Source organism: Cebus imitator, unplaced genomic scaffold, assembly GCF_001604975.1.
Source record: "Cebus imitator isolate Cc_AM_T3 unplaced genomic scaffold, Cebus_imitator-1.0 Scaffold50, whole genome shotgun sequence".
NCBI classification, from domain to species: domain Eukaryota; kingdom Metazoa; phylum Chordata; class Mammalia; order Primates; family Cebidae; genus Cebus; species Cebus imitator.
In genome coordinates, this window is record NW_016107365.1 from 1,093,291 (window position 1) to 1,115,961 (window position 22,671).

General features: G+C 38.0%; 1 protein-coding gene across 4 annotated transcripts in view; it reads left to right on the forward strand.

Moving 5' to 3' along the window:
- BDP1 (B double prime 1, subunit of RNA polymerase III transcription initiation factor IIIB) overlaps window positions 1–22,671 on the forward strand; it is a 116,241-nt gene that overhangs the window by 26,445 nt on the left and 67,125 nt on the right. For all 4 annotated transcript variants that reach the window (XR_001824944.2, XM_017527595.2, XM_037738160.1 and 1 more), the window contains exons 9-16: window positions 1,829–1,972; window positions 6,662–6,940; window positions 8,682–8,817; window positions 13,453–13,611; window positions 15,544–15,700; window positions 19,272–19,363; window positions 20,336–20,525; window positions 22,256–22,386. Coding sequence is in view for 3 of the 4 variants with exons in the window: in XM_017527595.2 (XP_017383084.1) it covers window positions 1,829–1,972; window positions 6,662–6,940; window positions 8,682–8,817; window positions 13,453–13,611; window positions 15,544–15,700; window positions 19,272–19,363; window positions 20,336–20,525; window positions 22,256–22,386 (1,288 nt within the window). In the remaining variant the exon portion in view is untranslated. The remainder of the gene's footprint in view (window positions 1–1,828; window positions 1,973–6,661; window positions 6,941–8,681; window positions 8,818–13,452; window positions 13,612–15,543; window positions 15,701–19,271; window positions 19,364–20,335; window positions 20,526–22,255; window positions 22,387–22,671) is intronic.

The window sequence follows — 22,671 nt, forward strand, 5'->3', positions numbered from 1 at the left end:
AAACTCCGTCTCAAAAAAAAAAAAAAAAAAAAAAAAAAAAAATGTATTCAATGTCCATTTAGTCATAAGGTTAGCCATAGTGCTAATTTTAGAAAAAACAATCCAAATGTAAAGAGTACCTACATTATGTAGCATGTACATTTATTTTATGAGTAGACACTAAGGTAACGTGGATCCTATATCCAGTGTTTTATTGGGTCTTTAGGGAAACTGCTCTTAGGAATGGCTCTTAGAAGATCTGTAATATTGTGATCCTCAGCCCATTCCATGTTAGAGAAGTGATCCTGGCACTTTTCATTAAGTTTAACACATTGTAGTCAGAAAATAATTCATGAATCTATAAACAGTCTACTTGGAGTTTGGAGCCTTTTTAATAGACCATTATAATAGATATCTTTAAAGTGTATTGATCTTAGGCTGGGCATAGTGGCTCACGCCTGTAATCCAAGCACTTTGGAGGCCAAGGCGGGCGGACCACCTGAGGTTGGGAGTTCAAGACCAGCCTGACCAACATGGTGAAACACCATCTTTAAAAAAGAAAAAAGAAAAAAAAATGTATTGACCTTAAACAGGGTACAGTGTTGTATGCCTGTAGTCCCAGCTACTCTCAGGAGTTACTGAGGCAGGAGGATCCTTTCTGCCCAAGAGTTCGAGGCCAGCCTGAGCAACACAGCAAAACCCTATCTCAAAGCTGAAAACAACTCATTGATTTTGGGGCTTTGTATTGGAAATTTTATAAAAAAAATTAAGACCCATTTAGGTTTTTTGAGGGAATTTAGCTTTACGTTTTGAGTTTCTCTGCGAACCACATGGAGATCCTTTATGATTCTTTGAGTACTATGTCTTTCAGAATCATTGTGGAGAGTCAGAACAAATAAGTCTGGGTCAGCATTGAAATAAGGCCTTCAGGAATCCCAGATTTGGGTTTAGTTTCCTGAGATTCTTTTTGTTTTAATATATACCTTCTTTTCTGAGGCTGTCTTGCAATCAAACCAGTCTTCAGCTTATATGTATAGAGCACCATTTTCTCTACATTCACTATAAGAATAGCTGTAAAGTTCAAGCAAGGATTTGCGTCCTGGCCTGGATTCATTCCTGGAGTGTTCACTGATTACTTTCAGATACAATGCTGTTGATAGGTATTTAGTGGACGTGTTCCTGATTAAATTCATTTACTTCCCACTTCGCTGATACTTATAAGAGCAAGTGGTGAAATGGTTGTGATAAAGGTGGGGCAAATGGTGGTGAATAGGCATTTGAGGACTTCTCAGTCCATAAAAAAATTAATTTATACTTATACACAGCTCAAAGTGTAACGAGTTTTGACAAAGAATATATGCTTGTGTAACCACTACTCTAAACAATAGAGGGAATGTTTTCATCACTTCACAAGGCCTATGTTCCTTTCTAGGCAATCAAATGTTGTCCTCCTGGCCCAAGGCAACCACTATTTTCATTTTAATTACCATAGATAGCTTAGTGTATTCTAGAATATCTTATACATGGTATCATACAGTGTGTACCTTTGTATCTGTTTACTTCCACTCCGTATGTTTTTGAGAGTCACTCATATGATTGCATGTATCAATAGTTCCTTTAGTTTTAAACTAATTTATTCCTTTCGTTGCTGAGTGGTGTTCTGATGTGTAATTATCTATTTCCCTGCTAAGACACACCTATTTTATTGCTGAGTAGTGTTTTGTATACTTGTTACCTGTTCTCCTAGTGATAGACAAACCCATTTGCTTTTTCTGTTAATGATACTTTAAAAGCTAGAAACAGTTTTTTAAATAAAAACTTGAAAGTTCTTTTCTTTTTTTTTAAACAGAGGAAAAGCGCCCTTTTGACTTCGATTTTTTTGCTCATTTGCTTCAGAAAGTTCTTGCTGAAGAAGAGAAAAGAAAACAAAAATCTGTTAAAAATAACAGTTTAAAGGAGAAGAAATCCACTAAACCACGGAAAAATGTAAAAGGTATTGATTTTAAAGAAAGTGTGCTAGTTTACTTAGTAGTAATAAACTTGTAATATTATTCCTCAGTATTTGAGAGTTCATGTGTAGCTCAGGTAGTTAAGATCGTCAAAGCATCCAGTTGGAGGGAATATATCTTTTTTCAATCCACTAGTTATCTGGTCCAAAACAATAGCTTTCTTTTAAATTTTTTAACAGGTATGATTGGGTTATTTGACATCTTTCTAGTATAGAGGATAGTTGTAGCCAGTCAATGAACATCAGAATTTGGAGTGTCATATTTCATGTTCGGTTATTAATTATCATTTTCCTCTGTAAAACAAATCTGGTATAAAATTCTAGTATTAAAAAAATGGAACTCTAATCTTTTGGGGTTGTGACTAGACTATTGATTAAGCATAACTTATTTCTGAAAGCTAATGTTGACTTGTAACAGGTAGAAAATTGTATATATATATGTGTGTGTGTGTGTGTGTGTGTGTATGTATATGTATATTTTTATTTTTAGGCTTATGTTTTCTTAACTATTTGAACTCTGGTCTAGGAGGACAATGTTTAGCTATAATCACATAAAGAAGATGCTTGGAACTACAGGGAACCTTATATGTTATTTAGTTTACATTTTAACCCCTTTTCTATTGCTTTTAATCACCAAGAAATAGCCCCAGAGGTTGTAAGACAGTTTTTCCTAAGGACTCACAATGTGAGTAGTGGCAGAGGCAGAACTGAAACCTAGGATTGTGAGAGCCTATGTTGGTGGTCCCCACCACCGTCTCCCAGGGTTTAATTATTCACCAAGGAGACTCAGGATTCAGCTTCCTCTGCCTGGAACATGTCACACACTTTCAGACTTCCAGAAGGAAAGCAGTTTGTCATAAACCATGTTGTACAACTAAGGCACAGTAAGTCACTAATAATCAGGGTGGTAGGAACCCTTCCCAGAACCCAATTCTGAGACATGGCCCAAGGGCCAACCTTATAAGAAGGATTTTCAACGGATAGCAGTGAAGCCTGCTAAATTAACTCTTTTCTGTTCAAAGCCAGGCTAGAATTTCTTCTTCTGGAGCATGGTGCGTATATTTTTTAAAAAGTAGTATTGATAACTGCAAAATATCTTTATTCTTAATAGTCATTTTTTTTTTTTTACTTATACATAATCCTAGAAGATTAAAATATATATCTTCTTGTGATTATCATGTTACAGGTGATAACATGAGTAACTCACTGTTATCCTATTTAATATGAGGACTTTTTCTTTGAGACAGCGTCTCACTTTGTCGCCCAGGCTGCAATGCAGTGTCACAATCTTGGCTCACTGAATCCTTCACTGCTCAGGTTCAGGTAGCTATTTCACCTCAGCCTCCTTAGTAGCTGGGATTACAGGCATGTGCCACCATGCACTAGGCTAAATTTTGTAATTTTTGGTAGAGATGAGATTTCATTATGTTGGCCAGACTGATGTTAAACTCCTGACTTCAAATAATCTGCCCGCCTTTCCCTCCCAGAGTACTGAGATTGCAGGTATGAACCACCACACCCAGCCAGAAAGTTTTTTTGTTTTTTTTTTTTTTGAGATGATGGAGTTTTGCACTTGTCTAGGCTGGAGTGTAATGCACGATCTCAGCTCACTGCAACCTCCGCCTCTTGGGTTCAAGCGATTCTCCTGCCCCAGCCTCTCAAGTAGCTGGGATTGTAGGCATGCATCACCACACCTGGCTAATTTTGTATTTTTAGTAGAGACGGGGTTTTACCATGTTGGTCAGGCTGGTCTCGAACTCCTAATCTCAGGTGATCTGCCCGCCTCAGCCTCCCAAACTGCTAGAATTACAGGCATGAGCCACCACGCCCAGCCAAATTTTTAGATATGTTATTATGTCTCAGATTTTAAAAAATGATTATTCTTATAAAATAGATTTATTTTCTCAATTTTAAAATCCTAATCTTTTAAGTTCAATTTTGTTTACCATTTACTTTTGAGATAGAGTCTTGGTCTTTTGTGCAGGCTGGAGTGTAGTGATGCACTCATAGCTTACTGCAGCCTTAAATCCCTGGGATCAAGTGATCCTCCCACCTCAGCCTCCTGAGTAGCTAGGACTACAGGTGTGTGCCACTATGCTCAGCTAATTTTTTTTTTTTTTTTTTTTTTTAGATGGGGTTTCACCATGATGGCCAGGCTGGTCTTGAACTCCTGACCTCAGGTGATCCACCCACCCTGGGCCTTCCAAAGTGCTAGGATTACAGTCATGAGCCACCGCGCCTGGCCTATGCTCAGCTAATTTTAAAAAAATTTTTGTAGAGTCACAGTCTTGTAGTATTGCCCAGGCTGCTCTTGAACTCCTGGCCTCAAGCAGTCCCTCTGTCTTGGCCTCCCAAAGTACTGGTATTACAGGCATGAGCTACTGCGCATGGCCTAAGTTTTTTAAAAACGAAAGTAAATGACATTGAATGTCATTACCCTTTGAGATTAGATATTTTTAGAGAAAATGTCTGATCAACCATGGCTATGAAGTTAAGCTTGCTTTTGCTTTGGAGACTGACTTAGTTTTAGGCTGCTGTATCAGACAATTTACAGAGAACAGAAATTTATTTCTCTAAGATGAAGGCACTGTCATCTGGCAAGGGTCTTGCTGTGTCATCACATGACAGAAGCAAAGAGAGAGCAGGAGGGGGCTAAATCTACCCTTTCATAACAGCACTAGTTCTAATGAGGGCAGAGCCCTCATGTTCTGTCACCTCTTAAATGTTCTACCTCTTAATAATGTTACAATGGAAATTAAATTTCATCATGCATTTTGGAAGGGACAAACATTCAAATATAGTAGATACTGTGTCTTGGTGATCTACAGTTTTAAAAAAAATTTAATTCATGTTTTCACCTTTTGATACAGTTGATTATTAATAGGCCTTAACAGGAAGGGCAGTATAAATTATTTTAAAATAATTTGTTCATTGAAAAAAAGTATACAGAAGATAATATTCTTAAACTCTCCCTACTATCTCCTGTCTCTGAAAGGAAATTCTTCAGATTTCCCAGAGATAACTATTGTGAAACCCTTTTCTATGCATATGTATATATTTATGTGTGTGTCTTGTAATACAGACAGTCCCCATCTTACGATGGTTCAACTTATGAGTTTTCAACTTTACAGTAATGTGAAAGTGATATTCATTAGTAGAAGCCATACTTCCATTACTCATACAGCCATTCCATTTTTCACTTTCAGTATAGTATTCAGTACTTATATGAGATATTCACCATTTTGTTTTAAAATAGGCTTTCTGCAAGATGATTTTACTCAACAGTAGGCTGATATATGTGTTCTGAGCACATTTGAAGTAGGCCAGGCCAAGCTATTATGTATTAAATGCATTTTCTTTTTTTCTTTCAGATAGAGTTTTCCTCCTTTTTTTTTGTTTTGAGATGAAGTCTCATTCTGTTGCCCAGGCTGGAGTGCAGTGGCATGATCTCGGCTCACTGCAGCCTCCGCCTCTGTGGCTCAAGCGATTCTCTTGCCTCAGCCTGCCAAGTAGCTGGAATTACAGGTGCCTGCCACCACACCCGGCTAATTTTTGTATTTTTAGTAGAGGCAGGATTTCACCATGTTGGCCAGGCTGGTCTCGAACTCCTGACCTCAAGTGATCTGGGACTTCCAAGTGATCCACCTGCCTCAGCCTCCCAAAGCTCTGGAATAACAAGTGTGAGCCACCACGCCTAGCCCAGAGTTTTGCTTTTATTGCCCAGGCTGGAGTAAAATGGCATGATCTTGGCTCGCTGCAACCTCCACCTCCCAGGTTTCAGTGATTCTCCTGCCTCAGCCTCCTGAGTAGCTAGGATTACAGGTGCTGAGCTAATTTTTGTATTTTTAATAGAGATGGGGTTTCACTATGTTGGCCAGGCTGGTCTCGAACTCCTGACCTCAGATGATCTGCAGCCCTGGCATCCCAAAGTGCTGGGATTACAGGCATGAGCCACTGCATCTGGCCTGTATTAAATGGCTTTTCGATTTACAGTTTACTCAACTTATGATGAGTTTATTAGGTTGAAGCCCAGTGTAAGTTAAGGAGCATCTCTATATGTAATTGTTTTTGTTTAATAAAAAGGAGATGTTATGTGTATCTTGTTCTGCCACTTGATTTTTTTTTTTTTTTTTTTTTTGAGACGGAGCCTCACTCTGTTGCCAGGTTAGGGTACAGTGGCGTGACCTCCATGCACTGCAACCTCCACCTCCTGGGTTCAGGCAATTCTGCTGCCTCAGCCTCCCAAGTAGCTGGGACTACAGGTGTGTGCCACCACACCCAGCTAATTTTTATGTTTTTAGTAGAGATGGGGTTTCATCATTTTGGCCAGCATGGTCTCTATCTCCTGACCTCATGTCCACCTGCTTGGCCTCCCAGAGTGCTGGGATTACAGGCATGAGCCACCACACCTGACTGCCACTTGATTTTTTTAAATGCAACAATATGCTTTGAAATTTTTCACATAAGTACGTATAAATTTACCTCATTATTGTTTTTGGCTGCATGGATTTTTACATATTATTTAGTCATTTCCCATTGGACATTTTAGGTTGTGTTTAGGTTTTTTGTTTATATAAATAAATACTACAGAGGACATCTTTGAATATCTTCTCCACCTTTACAAATTTTTCTTTAGGTTGTTTACATGGTTATAGCCATTTCTCTTGTTTTCAGTGAAAAAAGTTGCCTGTGAAGGAGTGAATGATGATCCAGATGAGTCTATGAGTTCTAGAATTTCAGACACAGAAAGATCTCAGAAGGATGCTCAGACAGTTGAAGAAGAGTCTCTCACTTTATCAGGGGAAGATGCAGAACAGGTTGTATTAGAAGTAGACCTAAATCAAAAGAAACGAAAAAGGAAGAATCAAGATAAGGCTAATGAACTGGAAGTAAACAATCTTTTAGAAAATGCCCCTGTTCAGGCGGGTCCTTCTAAAGGAAAAAAACACAAGGGTAAGTTATATTTAAAAAGCTTTTATATTACTTGAGAGGACATGTACAGTAATATGGTATGTAACTTAATTTTCTGTCTAGATAGCAATTAATGATGCTTGTTCTGTATTCATGATACTGCGCTAATGCTTTTTATTTTTAATAAAAGGAAAAAAGGTTATTGTAAAAAAAAATTAAAGGAAACAAATGAAAGTGGGGAGATTAAGTTTGTTTCTTTTTTTTTTAAATGACCCGTGCACCCCACCGGCTGCCTCATGGGGCAGGGAGGGGCAGGGCGGAGCGGGGCAGAGGCCTCTAAAGTTTGTTTCTAAGATGTATCTATCACCTCCTGTGCCTTCCCATTAACTATGATTAGAAATCACATGTCTATATATTTAAAAGTATGTCGCTTATATCTGTTAATAAAACACAGGTTTTCATGTTGTACCTCTACAGTGCACCTCTGTGAACTCACAAGAGATTGTTTAATTGCTATAGAAGAACTAATGGAATATGTATTCCTTCCATTTTTCTTTTTTACTCTTCGAATGCAAACATATTGCCACTTAGGAGTTGCTTGGGGATGAGGGCTAAGAGTTTGACAGGGAGTCCTGGTCCCTTTTCTTAGGAGTTCATATATAGATTATTTAAAGCTGTTAAGGAAAAGGTAGGAGCAGACCAGAACAACCTTTCTATAAAATTTGTATTTTCCATAGTTGAGATTTACCCATCTGATTTTATTTTTATTTATTTTTATTTATATTTTTGAGATAGAGTCTGGCTCTGTCTCCAGGCTCGAGTGCAGTAGCACAATCTTGGCTTACAGCAACCTCCACCTCCAGGGTTCAAGCGATTCTCCTGCCTCAGCCTCCCAAGTAGCTGGGACTACAGGTGCGCACCACTGCGCCCAGCTAATTTTTGTATTTTTAGTACAGACAGGGTTTTACCATGTTGGCCAGGATGGTCTTAGTCTCTGGACCCTGCAATCTGGCTGCCTCAGCCTCCCAAAATGCTGGGATTACAGGCGTGAGCTACCATGCCGGGCCTACCCATCTGATTTTAATAAGAGTCCTGGTAGCTAACATAGTATGCTTTGTAGACATCACAGTATTATGCTCTTTTTTTGCCTTACCCTTAGAGTCATTACATATAATGCAGAACAGCTTAATGATTCACAAACAGGTTTTAGAAATCAAACAGACCTTGCTTTAAATTCCAGCTTTTTTACTTGCTTAAGTATTGCATTGGGCAAGTTATTTAAGATCTCTGAACTTAGGTGGTTCTCTATGAGATTAATTTTAATACCTTTTAATAGGATTATTTCAAGTATTAAATGAGATAATGCATCTTATGGACTTAAGGGTTCCTGCCACTTAGTAAGTACTCAATAAGTGATAGCTATCACTGTTATTAATCAGTACACTTCTAAAAAAAAAAAGTACACTTCTGAAGGAGCAAAAAAATAGTTTAAATCAACTTTTAGTTTCCTTACTTGACATATAAAATAAGTCACTTTAAATACTTAAAAATTAAGATAAAAGGAAGATGCCACAAATTGCCTAAGAAGCTTGGGCTGATCCTCATGTATGTTAAGTTTTTATTATGGTCTAAAAATAAGATGTGTGCCTTGCAAATAGGAACTTGAATGTTGAATGGACTAAGGTTTTGTAGGAAAGGACTGTGTTATAGGTAAATTCCTTTGTGCCTTTAAAAAGGTGTTTTTGCTGTCATTTTTAGAATAACATGCATTTTGTATTTGTAGATAAATGTCAGTCTGTAAGTCCTGATGTAAAGGAAGGTGAATGCAGTAAGGAGCAGATGCCTTCCATAGATGGCATTGTGGGTTCTGCCTCCAGTGAAAAAGTTGAGAAAAGAACTGACCCCATCCTTTCATTAAGGTATTTTCTACGTCTGGTTTTATCCACATCTGTTGATTCCTGAGAAAGGAGTGTCGAAGTCTCCATCTGTAATTGATTGTGGATTTGCCTGTTTCGTTTTTTCAGTTTTATTTGTTTTTGCCTCATATATTTTGAAGCTCTGTTGTTAGATGTGTACATATCTAGGATTGTTTTGTCTTCTTGGTGAAATTCCCCTTATCATTGTGTACTGTCCTTCTGGTATTGCTCTTTTTTTCTGATGTTTACTTTGCCATTGTGGCTTTTTTTTGGTTGTGTGTTTGCGTGGGTTTATCATTTTCTGTAACGGTTTTCTTTATCTTTGGTTTTCATTAGTTTGAATATGATGTGTCCTGCTGTGTGTGTGCTTTCAAATTTGATTGTAATATAACAACATGAGATTTACCCTTTAACAGATTTTTTATGTGTAGTATACAATATTGTTAATTTTAAGCACAGTGTTATGTTGCCAATCTCCGGAATTTTTTTTTTTTTACCTTGCATAACTGCGCCTCTATACTCATTGAACAGCAACTCCCATTTCCTTCTCCCAGCCCTTGGCAATCATGATTCTTTCTTTTTCTTTTTTGTTTTGTTTTGTTTGTTTTGTTTTGTTTTGTTTTGTTTTTGAGATGGGGTCTCACTCTGTCACCCAGGCTGGAGTGCAGTGGCACGATCTCAGCTCACTGCAACCTCAGCCTCCCAGGCTCTCAAGTAGCTGGGACCATCGGCATGCACCACCACACCCAGCTAATGTTTTGTATTTTTAGTAGAGATGGGGTTTCACCATGTTGTTCAGGCTCATCTTGAACTGAGCTCAGGTGATCCACCCACCTTGGCCTCCTAAAGTGCTCGGATTACAGGCGTGAGCTACAGTGCCTATTGGAGTATTTTTCTGTAACTGGCTTATTTCACTTGGTGTAATATCTTGAAGTTTCATCCATGTTGTAGCATATGACAAGATTTCTTTTTTTTTTTTTTTGAGGCTTGAGTCTTACACTGTCTCCTGGGCTGGAGTGCAATGGTGTGATCGTGGCTCGCTGCAACCCCTGCCTCCTGGGTTCAGGCAGTTCTTCTTCAGCCTCCTGAGTAGCTGGGATTATAGGTGCACACCACCACACCCAGCTAATTTTTTTTTTATATTTTTAGTAGAGATGGGTTTCACTGTGTTGGCTAGACTGGTGTTGAACTCCTGACCTCGTGATCCACCTGCTTCGGCCTTCTGAAGTGCTGAGATTACAGGTGTGAGCCACCACTCTGGACAAGATTTCCTTTTTTATGACTGAATAATATCCCATTACATGTATATGCCACATTTTCTTTATCCAGTCATTGGTTGACAGACATTTAGGTTGTTTCTGTCTGTTGGCATCACTGAAAATGGGAGTGCAAATATCGCTTCGAGATTTCAATTCTTGTAGATAAATATCCAGAAGTGGGGTTGCTAGATCATATGATCGTTCTACTTTTAATTTCTTGAGGACCCTCATACTGTTTCCAATAGTGGGTGAACCATTTTACTTAACCACCAACAGTGTTCAAGGGTTTCAGTTTTTTTCACATCCTCTTCAATTAATGCAGCCTTTCATTTTATTAGTAAGGTCTGTCTGAACAAATAGAAGGTGGTATCTTATGGTTCTTTTTGATTTGCATTTCCCTGATTATTTTTGATGTTGAGCATCTTTCTAAGCTGTTAGCCATTTGTATCTCTTCTTTGGAGAAATGTCTATTGAGGTCCTGTGCCCAATTTTTTAATTAGGTTATTTTATTTTTTGCTGTTGAGTTTTGAGAATTATTCATGTAGTTTGGATTTTAGCCCCTTATCAGAAATATGACTTTCACATTTTCTCCCATTCCATAGGATGCCTTTTCACTCTACCGTTTCCTTTGGTGTACAGAAGCTTTTGAGTTCAATGTAGTCCCATGTCTAATTTTGCTTTTGTTTCCTATACTTTTGGGTGTCATATCTAAGAAACTATTGCCAAAGACAAACTTAAAGCTATTAATTATTTTTAAGCATATAATTTAGTGCCATTGGTTACATTTACATTGTTGTGCAGCCATCAACACCATTTATAAAGCTGTTTTTATTACTGCAAACAGAAAACTTGTACCCATTATGCTGTAATTTCTCCTTCTCCCCTTGCTGCAACCACTGATAATCTCTAATCTGCTTTCTGTCTCCCATCCAAGTGCTAACCAGGCCCAGACTTGCTTAGCTTGAGATCAAATTAGGCCCATTCAGAGGGGTAAGGCTGTAGACTACTTTCTGTCTCCATGACTCTGTCTAATCTAGATATGTTACGTAAGTGGAATCATATGCTATTTCTCATAGTTGTTTGTTCCTAGTTGACAGATATCTAAAGTGTGACTTCAGAGATACACCTAATTTCATAAACTACACAAAACTGTATTCATGGCTTTTTCTAATTTTTAAAATAATTTTTTAAAATTATTGTTAATTTTAATAATAGCCTCCCGAGAAGCTGGGACTGCAGTCATGGGACTCCACGCCTAGCTAATCTTGAAAATATTTTTTAATAGAGGTGTTTTCCAGGCTGGTCTCAAACTCCTGGGCACAAGCGATTCTCCCACCTCATTGTGAGCCACTGTGCCTGGCCCCAACTTTTTCTAATTTAGGGGAAAAAACAACCCTGTAATGACTGTTAAAATCCCAGTTGTTTTTGGAAAACAAAGAGTTTATTCTAAAATTATCGTATACACAAGAACAAAGGCTCACCAATGATAAAGACAGTTTTAGAAAACACCAACTTTGGAGAGGGACTTCCTGTCCTAGACTAATGTTCAAGCTAGAATAACTACAACAGCATGGTATTGGTACAGAGTTAGACGAATTGACTCAGTGGAACTGAATATAGAGTTTAGGAAGAGACATTTAGGAGTCTGTCATATGGCAGAGGTAGCTTTAGAAATTAGGGGGCAGGCCGGGCGCGGTGGCTCAAGCCTGTAATCCCAGCACTTTGGGAGGCCGAGGCGGGTGGATCACGAGGTCAAGAGATCGAGACCATCCTGGTCAATATGGTAAAACCCCGTCTCTACTAAAACTACAAAAAAAATAATTAGCTGGGCATGGTGGCTCGTGCCTGTAGTCCCAGCTACTCAGGAGGCTGAGGCAGGAGAATTGCTTGAACCCAGGAGGCGGAGGTTGCGGTGAGCCGAGATCGCGCCATTGCACTCCAGCCTGGGTAATAAGAGCAAAACTCCGTCTCCCAAAAAAAAAAAAAAAGAAATTAGGGGGCAAAGATTGAACTAACTATTCATTAGATATTTGAAAAATGTAATATTTTATGCTTGGTTGGATTACCATAGCCACTAACTTCCTGATGGATTGAAGACTGAAAACAATGTTTACAACTTTTAGAAGAAATGTAGAAAAATATCTTTGTAATATCAAGGATTTATTAAGACATAGAAAACACAGACTTTAAAAAATAAGATTGGTAAGTTTGATGGTAGTAAAATTAAAGAAGTCTGTTAACAAAGGCTCCATAAAGAAAATAAAAGGCAAGTTACTGATAAGGAGGTTTTATGTGTAACATCTAGACAATAAAAATATATAGAAAAGTCTTGCTAATAAGTCAGGAAAAGAAAAAAAAATAGTAGAAAAATGGAAAAAAAAAAAAAAAAAAAGGTATGGCTAAATGTGAATATATGTTTAAAATGGTCAGTGTATGGCCATCAATTATGTTACTGTTAGTTGAAATTTATTTTGTGACAGGATCTTGCTCTCTTGCCTAGGCTGGAGTGCAGTGGTGCAATCTCAGGTCACTGCAGCCTTGACTTCCTGGGCTTAAGCAGTCCTCTCACTTCAGCCTTCTGAGTAGCTGGGACTATAGGCATGTGCCACCACACCTGGCTGATATTTGAAATATTTTTAAATGTTGTAGTTCTCACTTTGTGTAGGACTATGTTAACTGCAACTTGAGCTTATTGGAGCTGTGTCCTCCTCACTTTGTATGACTTGGTTACACAGTACCCTGCAAAGCAAGGATTACCTATATAAATTTTAATGAAAGCTAATTCCTAAATATTACTATTATTTTACGCGTGTTTGATTTGTAAACCCCATTTAATAATTTCTCATTTTGAAGCCTTTTTTTTTTGAGATAGAGTCTTGCTCTGTCACCCAGGCTGGAGTACAGTGGTGATCTTCGCCTCCTGGGTTCAAATGATTCTTGTGTCTCAGCCTTTCGAGTAGGTGGGATTATAGGCCTGCACCACTATGCCCAGCTAGTTTTTGTATTTTTAGTAGAGACAGGGTTTAACCATGTTGGCCAGGATGGTCTCAAACTCCTAGCCTCAAGTGATCTGCCTGCCTCAGCCTCCCAAAGTACTGGCATTACAGGCGTGAGCCGCCATGCCTTCATTTTGAAACTTCTTGAACATGTTCCTAAGCATGTAAATTTGTGGCTGCTGCTTCTCTGGTGGTACAGTTTTCTATAACATGATGCAAGATGGATCATAGAAAAGCTAATACAGCAGTTTGTATTATTCTATAATATGAAGCAGCATCTTGCAAAATGGTAATTTTGTGTGTTTAAAATTTTTAAAAATAATTATTATAAAATATGTATTAGGAAATCTCTCTCTGATATAGTTTCTTTTTTTTTTTTTTAGTAATCAACAAGATGTCACATCAGTAGCAACTGAGGCTTCAGAATCAAGCACTCCAGATTTTCCTTCATTAGAAGTTGGAATTAAAGCATTGTGTGAGGTGAATAATGCTGTGGGTAGCTGTACAGAAGAAAGAAATATTGACCTAAAAAAAAAGTCACTGTAAGTATTTTATACAATAGAATTTATTTCTAAAATTTTGATAAGGTTCTTAAATGATAGTAATGTTGCTTTATTTAAGGATTAGAGGGGACCATTAATAAATAGTTTATTAATAATAGAGGGGATAATTTAATATGTAACTATACTGTGGTCTGTTAAGAGTGTAACATCAGGTGTTTTACTTTGTATTTCATTGCAGAAAGATTCTCTTTCATATCTGATGTATAATACGAATTTTAGGAAGGTGGTAACTTAGGAAATTCGAAAGCAATTTGGAAGCCTAAATATTTACCATGAAATTTTACTTTTACTTGATTTGAGTTTTTTTATGCTTGGAGTCAAAATAATGGATTTTGATATTGATGATTTCAAGGAAGTATATCGTCTAGTATGTAGATACTTGTTAAATTAATATCTTCCCAAAAAACTATTAAAAGCATTATAAAAATCTCCCTTTTAAGAGATACCTGAAGATTTTATACTTACTTTTAATATCCCTCATAATTCCTCATCTCATATGGGCTTAAAGGCTGTTCAGTTTATTTTTCAGCAAAGTACTGTCACAATAGAAATCAAACCTTTAAAAAATAAAAATGTAAATTAGTCTTTGAAATAGGAAATACATTCATAGGGTTCAAACATCAAAAAGTATAAAAAGGTATGATTGAACTCTCCCTCTTACCTGTCCCCTTACACTCAGTCCATGTTATTTCTTATATTCTTTCAGAGATTAAAAAAAAGTACATTCAAGCTAATACAAATTTATATTTTTTGCTCTACCTATAAACCTAATGACAGTATACTATATATAACATTTTGTAGTTGTTTTCTTCTGTCTTTTCATAGTCTTACATAGATACTCTCCTTGTTCTTTTTGTAGATTAATAGTGTTCTGTGTATGTGTGCATCATAGCTCATATTATCAGTGCCCTATTGTCTGCTATGTAGGTTGTTTTGCTAAACAATGTTTATAGTCTTGTACCTCTGTCTTTTCGCCTATATACAAGTATATTTGTAGGGTAAGTTCCTGAGCTGACAGAATATGTGGTGTGTACACACACACATGCACCTTTAAACATTTATGATTTATTTATTTATTTATTTGAGACAAGGTTGCACTCTGTTGCCCAGGCAAGAGTCCAGTGGTGTGATTTTAACTCACTGCAACCTCGACCTCCCAGGCTTAGGTGATCTTCCCACCTTAGTCTCCCAAGTAACTGGTGCACACTACCACATCCAGCTAATGTTTTTTTTTTTTTTTTTAATTTGAGACAGTCTTACTCTTGTTGCCCAGGCTGGAGTACAGTGGCGCCGTCTTGGCCTACTGCAACCTCCGCCTCCTGGGTTCAAGCAATTCTCCTGCCTCAGCCTCCTGAGTAACTGGGACTACAGGCACTTGCTACCACACCTGGGTAATTGTATTTTTAATAGAAATGGGTTTCACCATGTTGATCAGGCTGGTCTCAAACTCCTGACCTCAGCTTCCCAAAGGTGATCCACCCACTTCGGCTTCTCAAAGTGCTGGGATCATAGACGTGAGCCACCTTGCCCAGCCTTCCCATCTTCATTTAATCGTAGTATTTATTAATTTTATCCTCATTGTATTGTATTGCATTTCATCTTATCTTCCTTATTGTGAGATGCTACCTTCAGTATATGCCAAAATCATGTCTATTTTGGAGTCATTTTCTGGATTTTAAATTTTATTTTGTTTATTCATCTATTAATAACACTGTTTTGATTGCTGATGATGAATAGTATATTTCTAATATCAGATAGAATAAGTTATTTTCTTCTTTTTAAGTTTTCTTTGCTACTCTTATTCTAAGTAAGCTCTTAAAGGAGTTCTTCCTAGTTCTCAATAGGTTATTTTAGAAGTTCATTTGGACATGATTGTATGTTGGATGCTATTAAATAACGTTAATTTTTCAGGGAAATTGATCAAACAGAAAATGTTAAACCAATGTTGAGAGGTCACTTCCAGAGACCTAAACCCAATTTGTCAAGGGCTGGGAAGAAATCAGTTCCTTCAGAAGGCAAAACAGAGGCAGAGAGCAAGAATTCACACTCAGAAACTTCAGTTGAAAAGGTATGGTGTAAGAGACTTTATGGAAATTAAAATTATAAAAATTTTCCCTAAATAGGAATACAGATTTTTGACTTGTAATTACAAAGCACTGTTACTGATATTAAAACAGTTACAAGAACTTAACATTAGATTTGTTCCTGCCTTAACACTTTTCCACTATTGGTAGGAATGTAAATTAGTCAACCAGTGAGGAAGACAGTGTGGCAATTCCTCAAGGATCTGGAAATAGAAATACCATTTGACCCAGCAATCCCAATACTGGGTATATACCCAAAGGATTATACATCATTATAAAGACATATGCACACGTATATTCATTGTGGTACTGTTTTCAATAGCAAAGACTTGGAACCAGCCCAAATGCCCATAAATGATAGACTGGATAAAGAAAATGTGACACATATACACCATGGAGTACTATGTAGCCATAAAAAAGGATGAGTTCGTGTCCTTTGCAGGGATATGGATGAAGCTGGAAACCATCATTCTCAGCAAACTGACACAAGAACAGAAAACCAAACACCAAATGTTCTCATGGACACAGGGGCCATCACACACCGGGGTCTGTTGAGGGGCGCAGGGGCTAGGAGAGGGATAGGCAGGGGGTGGGGGAATTGGGGAGAGATAACATTAGGAGAAATATCTAATATAGATGATGGGGGGATAGATGCAGCAAACCACCATGGCACGTGTATATCTATGTAACAGTCCTGGACGATCTGCACATGTACTCCAGAACTTAAAGTGTTAAAAAAAAAAAAAAAAGATTTGTTCCTATCTTACTAGTCTTTTGTTTATACAATTTTTTTTTTTTTTTGAGACAGAGTCTTGCTCTGTCACCAGGCTGCAGTGCAGTGGCATGATCTCAGCTCACTACAACCTCCGCTTCCTGTGTTCAAGCAATTCTTCTGCCTAAGCCTCCCAAGTAGCTGGGATTACATGCATGTGCCTCAACGCCCAGCTATGTTTTGTATTTTTAGTAGAGACAGGGTTTCACCATGTTGGCCAGGCTGGTCTCAAACTCCTGACCTTGTGATTTGCCCACCTCCGTGTCCCAAAGTGCTGGGATTACAGGTGTGAGACACTGTGCCTGGCCAAAACCTTTTCAGCTGGCCACAGTGGTGCACACCTGTAATCCCAGCACTTTGGGAGACCAAGGCGGCGGGTGGATCACTTTAGGCCAGGAGTTTGAAACCAGCCTGGCCAACATGACGAAACCCCATCTCTACTAAAAACACAAAAAAATTAGCTGGGCATTGTGTCACACACCTGTAATCCCAACTACTTGGGAGTTTGAGGCATGAGAATTGGTTGAACCCAGGAGGGAGGAGGTTGCAGTGGGCCGAGATTGTGCTACCGCACTCTAGCCTGGGTGACAGAGCGAAACAGTCTCGAAAACATAAAAAATGATAAAAACCTTTTTCTCTGAAACTATTAATTTACCCTTTTTTGGGTCCCATTGATCTTTTTAATAGCTATATCGGGTTAGCATATTATTGATGTATGTAATCAGTATTCACATGCTACATTATTCACATGCTACTGATGGATGTTTAGGTTGTTTCTATTATGGTTTGTTTTTTTAAGTCTTGTACATTAGAAGCAAACAATTTTGTAAATAAGGCTTTCTCAAGGATACAGACAAAGGGTAAATGTCTAGAGATGATGGGATTGTTGGGTCAAATAATATTTTAAATATTTTTATGACTCTTGTTATACATTGTGTTTTGTTGTTCTTTTTATTACTTTAAAAAATTTTCTGATGTCTGAATTTCCTGAATTGTTATGCATTGTCAAACTGTCTTAAAGAATTTATTTGCTAAAACACTTTTTAAGATGTTGGTTTGCTTCTTTTCCTGTTATGTGATGTATCTTTTATCATAATCTTTATAGTATAGTTATATAATTTCTAATCTTATAATTATTGAATTCCAGAAAATTTGGAAAATGCAGATTCATGTAAAAGTTAAAAATTAGTTGTAATTTTTTTCTTCACCTTTTTTCTTTGAAGTGTTGTAATCTTGTTCCAATACTTGTAATTTCATTATTCACATGCAATCAATCTTTTCACATATATCCTTACAGATTTTATTTCACAAATCTGAGCCATGGTTTTGTTTTGTTTGTTTGTTTGTTTGTTTTTCCGAGATGATATCTCACTCTGTTGCTCAGGCTGGAGTGCAATGGCATGGTCTTGGCTTGCTGCAACCTCTGCCTCCAAGGTTCAAGCAATTCTCCTGCCTCAGCCTCCTGAGTAGCTGGGACTACAGGCGTTTGCTACCGCACCTGGCTAATTTTTATATTTTTAGTAGATGGGATTCCACCATGTTGGCCAGGCTGGTCTTGAACTCCAGTCCTTGTGATCTGTCCACCTCGGCCTCCCAAAGTGCTGGGATTACAGGCGTGAGGCACCATGCCTGGCCTGAGTCGTGGTTTCAGTTTAGTTTTGTATCCTTTGGTAGTTAACATTTCAGAAATGTCTTTTTTTTTTTTTTTTTTGAGACGGAGTTTCGCTCTTGTTACCCAGGCTGGAGTGCAATGGCACGATCTCGGCTCACCGCAACCTCCGCCTCCTAGGTTCAGGCAATTCTCCTGCCTCAGCCTCCTGAGTAGCTGGGATTACAGGCACACGCCACCATCTAATTTTTTGTATTTTTAGTAGAGACGGGGTTTCACCGTGTTGACCAGGATGGTCTCGATCTCTTGACCTCGTGATCCACCCGCCTCGGCCTCCCAAAGTGCTGGGATTACAGGCTTGAGCCAACGCGCCCGGCCCAGAAATGTCTTTCTAAAATATTTAGTGTGATTCCATTTTTGTTCAAAAAAAAAAAAAAAATTTACACCAGATGTTGTGGCTCACACCTGTAAGCCCCGCCCTTTGGGAGGCTGAGGCGGGCTGATCACCTGAGCCCAGGAGTTTGAAACTAGCCTGGACAACATGGTGAGATCCAGCCTCTACAAAAAAATAGGAAAAACTGGCTGGACATGGTGTGCACCTGTAGTCCCAGCTACTCAGGAGGCTGAGGTGGGAGGATCACCTGAACCTGAGAGGTCAAGGCTGCAGTGAGCTATCACTGTACTCTAGCCTGGTCAACAGAGTGTGACCCTGTCTAAAAAAAAAGAAAAAAAAAATTCTCATCTGCATTTAAGAGTTTTAGAAAATCTGTTCTAGTTAGAAGTACAAAAATTGTAGTTCACATTTATTTATTTTTGGAGGCAAAGTCTCATTCCGTCACCCCTGCTAGAGTGCAGTGACGTGACCTCAGCTCACTGCAATCTCTGCCTCCCAGGTTTAAGCAATTCTTCCGCCTTAGCCTCCCAAATAGCTGGGACTACTGGGGCACGCCTGGCTAATTTTTTGTATTTTAGTAGAGGTGGGGTATTACCTCGTTGCTCAGGGTGGTCTCGAACTCCTGAGCTCAGCCAGTCCACCTGCCTTGGCCTCCCAAAGTGCTAGGATTACAGGCTTGAGCCACTGCTCTGGGCCAGTTCTGTTGTTTTAATTTCTATTTATTATGAAGTTTGAACTTTTTATGGTAAGTAGATAAATTGTAGGAAATTAAATTCACAGAACCACATGGAAAAGGATAAAATGAATAAGTTGGACATTCTGAGAATGGAGAATACAGAGAAAGAGACTCCAGAAGCTGAAACTGTATCTATGTAAGTATTCAGGAAGTAATATGAAAATAGTATATCTTAGAAATGATTGTAATAATTTGTTTTCTAGTTAGTAAGTTCTGAATTTTATTTTCAAGTGGTGTACCTTGTTTATTTTCAACAACAGATGGTTTTGAAACATTAATAATTCTCTGTTTGATATTGCTTAAGTAAATTTTATGAATCTATTGAGTTAGCTGTTACATTTCAGTGGTTACAATATATGTTTTTGGATAATTTTATTTATAGCAAGGGATTTCAAAAGGGAATATTTAACTTGAAATGGAAATCTAGAATAGGCTTCACTCCATTGTGAATCTGACTGGTGGATTCTGGGCTGTTCCAGGGTTTACCATTTATATCATGATTTGGGATTAATCCCCTGGAGTTGTACATTATCCTATAGTATCCTTAGGAATAGTATTATATGCTTGTCCAATATAGATTTTTTCAATTTTGTAATAAAATTCTATTTAAAATTGTTTTTTAAAATAGGCTTCCAGGATCATGTCTTGTCTTTTTCTTTTTTTTTTTTTTTTTTTTTTTTTTTTTTTTTTTTTTTTTTTTTTTTTTTTTTTTTGAGATAGAGTCTTGCTCTGTCTCAAAGTGGCTCAGTCTCTGCTCACTGCAACCTCTGCCTCCCGGGTTTAAGCAATTCTCTTGCCTCAGCTTCCCAAGTAGCTGGGATTACAGGTGCCCACCACCATGCCTGGCTAATTTTTGTATTTTTAGTAGAGATGGGGTTTCACCATGTTGGCCAGGCTGGTCTTGAACTCCTAACCTCAAATGATCCTCCCGTTTTGGCCTCCCAGAGTATTGGGATTATAGGTGTGAGCCACTGTGCCCAGCCGGATTATGTCTTTTCAGGACACTTGTGAATTATTTCATATTCCAAATGGTTTATTTATTCATGCCAGGGAGAAGGAAATTTGTGACTTCAAAATAAACATTTATTTTCCTCCTTTGTGGTTCTAGTTTGGGTGAAAAACCTGCACAAGTGAGGGGCCGATTGCAAAAGCCAAAGCCAAATGTAGGTAAAGCTGCTCAAAGAAAAGAAATTCTCATATCACAGCAAGAAATTGGGGCCAATGTAGAAAAGAATGAAAATGAATCCTGTGTTGATAGAGATGAAAAGAATCAAAATGAATCCTGTGTTGGTAGAGATGTAAGTACTCTGATTCCTCCTCACATTTTTGTTAAACAAGTACATGAGCCTTAATATAAGCTTCCCTTCACCCTTACTTACTTATTTATTTTTTTGAGAGTCTCTTCTGTCACCCAGGCTAGAATGCAGTGGCACAATCTTGGCTCACTGCAACCTCTCCCACCCAGGTTGAAGCGATTCTCCTGCCTCCAGCCTCCCTACTAGCTGGAACTACAGGTACACACCACCAAGTCCAACTAATTTTTGTATTTTTAGTGGAGATGGGGTTTTGCTGTGTTGGCCAGGCTGGTCTCAAACTCCTTATTTCAGGTGATCCACATGCCTTGGCCTCCCACAGTGCTGGGATTACAGGCTTGAGCCACCATGCCCAACCCCTCTACCCCCTTTTAAAAACATTACCTCACAATTTGTGTGAATCATTTATTAAATTCATGGTCAAATCTCATAGCCAGCAGCCTTGCTAATTGTAAAGCCATTTTAGATTTTGAGCATTTGCATGACAGGTAATCTGTGTCACCTGACCTCATATTTGGATTTGGTTTTCCTGTCACTTAGTGGATATTTGAATTAACCTCCTCTTTTGAAGAGATTAGTACATATGTGAGTTTTAACATTGGCTTAAACAGCATAAAATGTTAAAAGCTCCCTACGAAGATACAATTCTAAGAACAAAGACTGTGAATTTTAGATTATTTACATAATTATTGTGATAAAGGTAAAAGTTGACGTGTTTTGAGATTTCAATTTCTTCTAATTTCCAAGGTCCATAGGCCAGGCATGGTGAACTCATGCCTGTAATCCCAGCATTTTGGGAGGCTGAGGTGAGAGGATTGCTTGAGGCCAGGTGTCTGAGACCAGTCTGTCAATATAGTGACACTCTGTTTCTACAAAATAAATTTTTTTTTATAATTATACTTTAAGTTCTGGGGTACATGTGCAGAACTTGCAGGATTGTTACATAGGTACACACATGCCATGGTGGTTTGCTGCCTCCATCCCCATCACCTACATCAGGCATTTCCCCCAATGTTATCCCTCCCCAACCTCCCCACCCGCTGCTATCCCTCCCCTAGCCCCTTACCCCCCAATAGACCCCAGTGTGTGATGTTCCCCTCCCTGTGTCCATGTGTTCTCATTGTTCAGCACCCACCTATGAGTGAGAACATGAGGTGTTTTGTTTTCTGTTCTTGTGTCAGTTTACTGAGAATGATAACCATCATTCTCAGCAAAAAAAAATTTTTTAATTACCTGGGCTCGGTGGTGTGCTCCTATAGTCCCAGCTACTTGGGAGCTGAGGCGGGAGGATAACTTGAGCCCAGGAGTTGAAGCCTTCAGTGAGCTATCTATGATCATGCCATTGCACTCCAGTGTGGGTGACAGAGTGAGACCCTGTCTTTAAAAAAAAAAAAAGTCCCGTGGTCTATGATGCAATTATAATAATCAAAAGAATTCAGAAACATAGGTCCCCATGGGATATTTCTGATAGGTGAGACCAAAGCAGTTACTTTGATTAGGAGGAAAAGAATGGAGCTTTGAGATATACTAAAAGGAGTAGCTCATGAAATTTTCTCAGATAGCTAAAGTAAAAGCATTAAAAGTATTTTAAAGTCACGATTTTATAATTTTAAATTTTTTGCCATTTTATACTTAAATTGAACAACATTTTCAATGAAATCTGTTATGCCACATTGTGAAACCCAAAACATTAAAAAATATTGTTTGTTTTCAAGACTCCTCAACACATGGAAGATCAATCTTGTGAAGATTTTGAAGAGGAAGATGTCATATTACAGCCTGAGAAAAATGATTCTTTGCAAAATGTGCAGCCAGATGAGCCCAAAGTTCTTAGTGAATGTCTAAGGTAAGCATCATTTTGTTGATTATATGATCTTTGGATTTTTGTAAAAAGTTTTAGAACTCTTTAATCAGTTTTTAAAAACAGAATCAAATTAGATGGATTTGTTATCTGCATGTCTAGTTATATAGTGTTTTAAAATATAACTTCACCTTTCAAGAAAATTTATGTCATAGCCTTTATGTGAATTTCTCAGATAGTTAAAAAAAAGCTAGTCATCATAAATTAGTACTTGAGTTAACATAAATAGCCTTTTTACTTGTTTTTTAATTTTTTTTTTTTTTTTTTTTT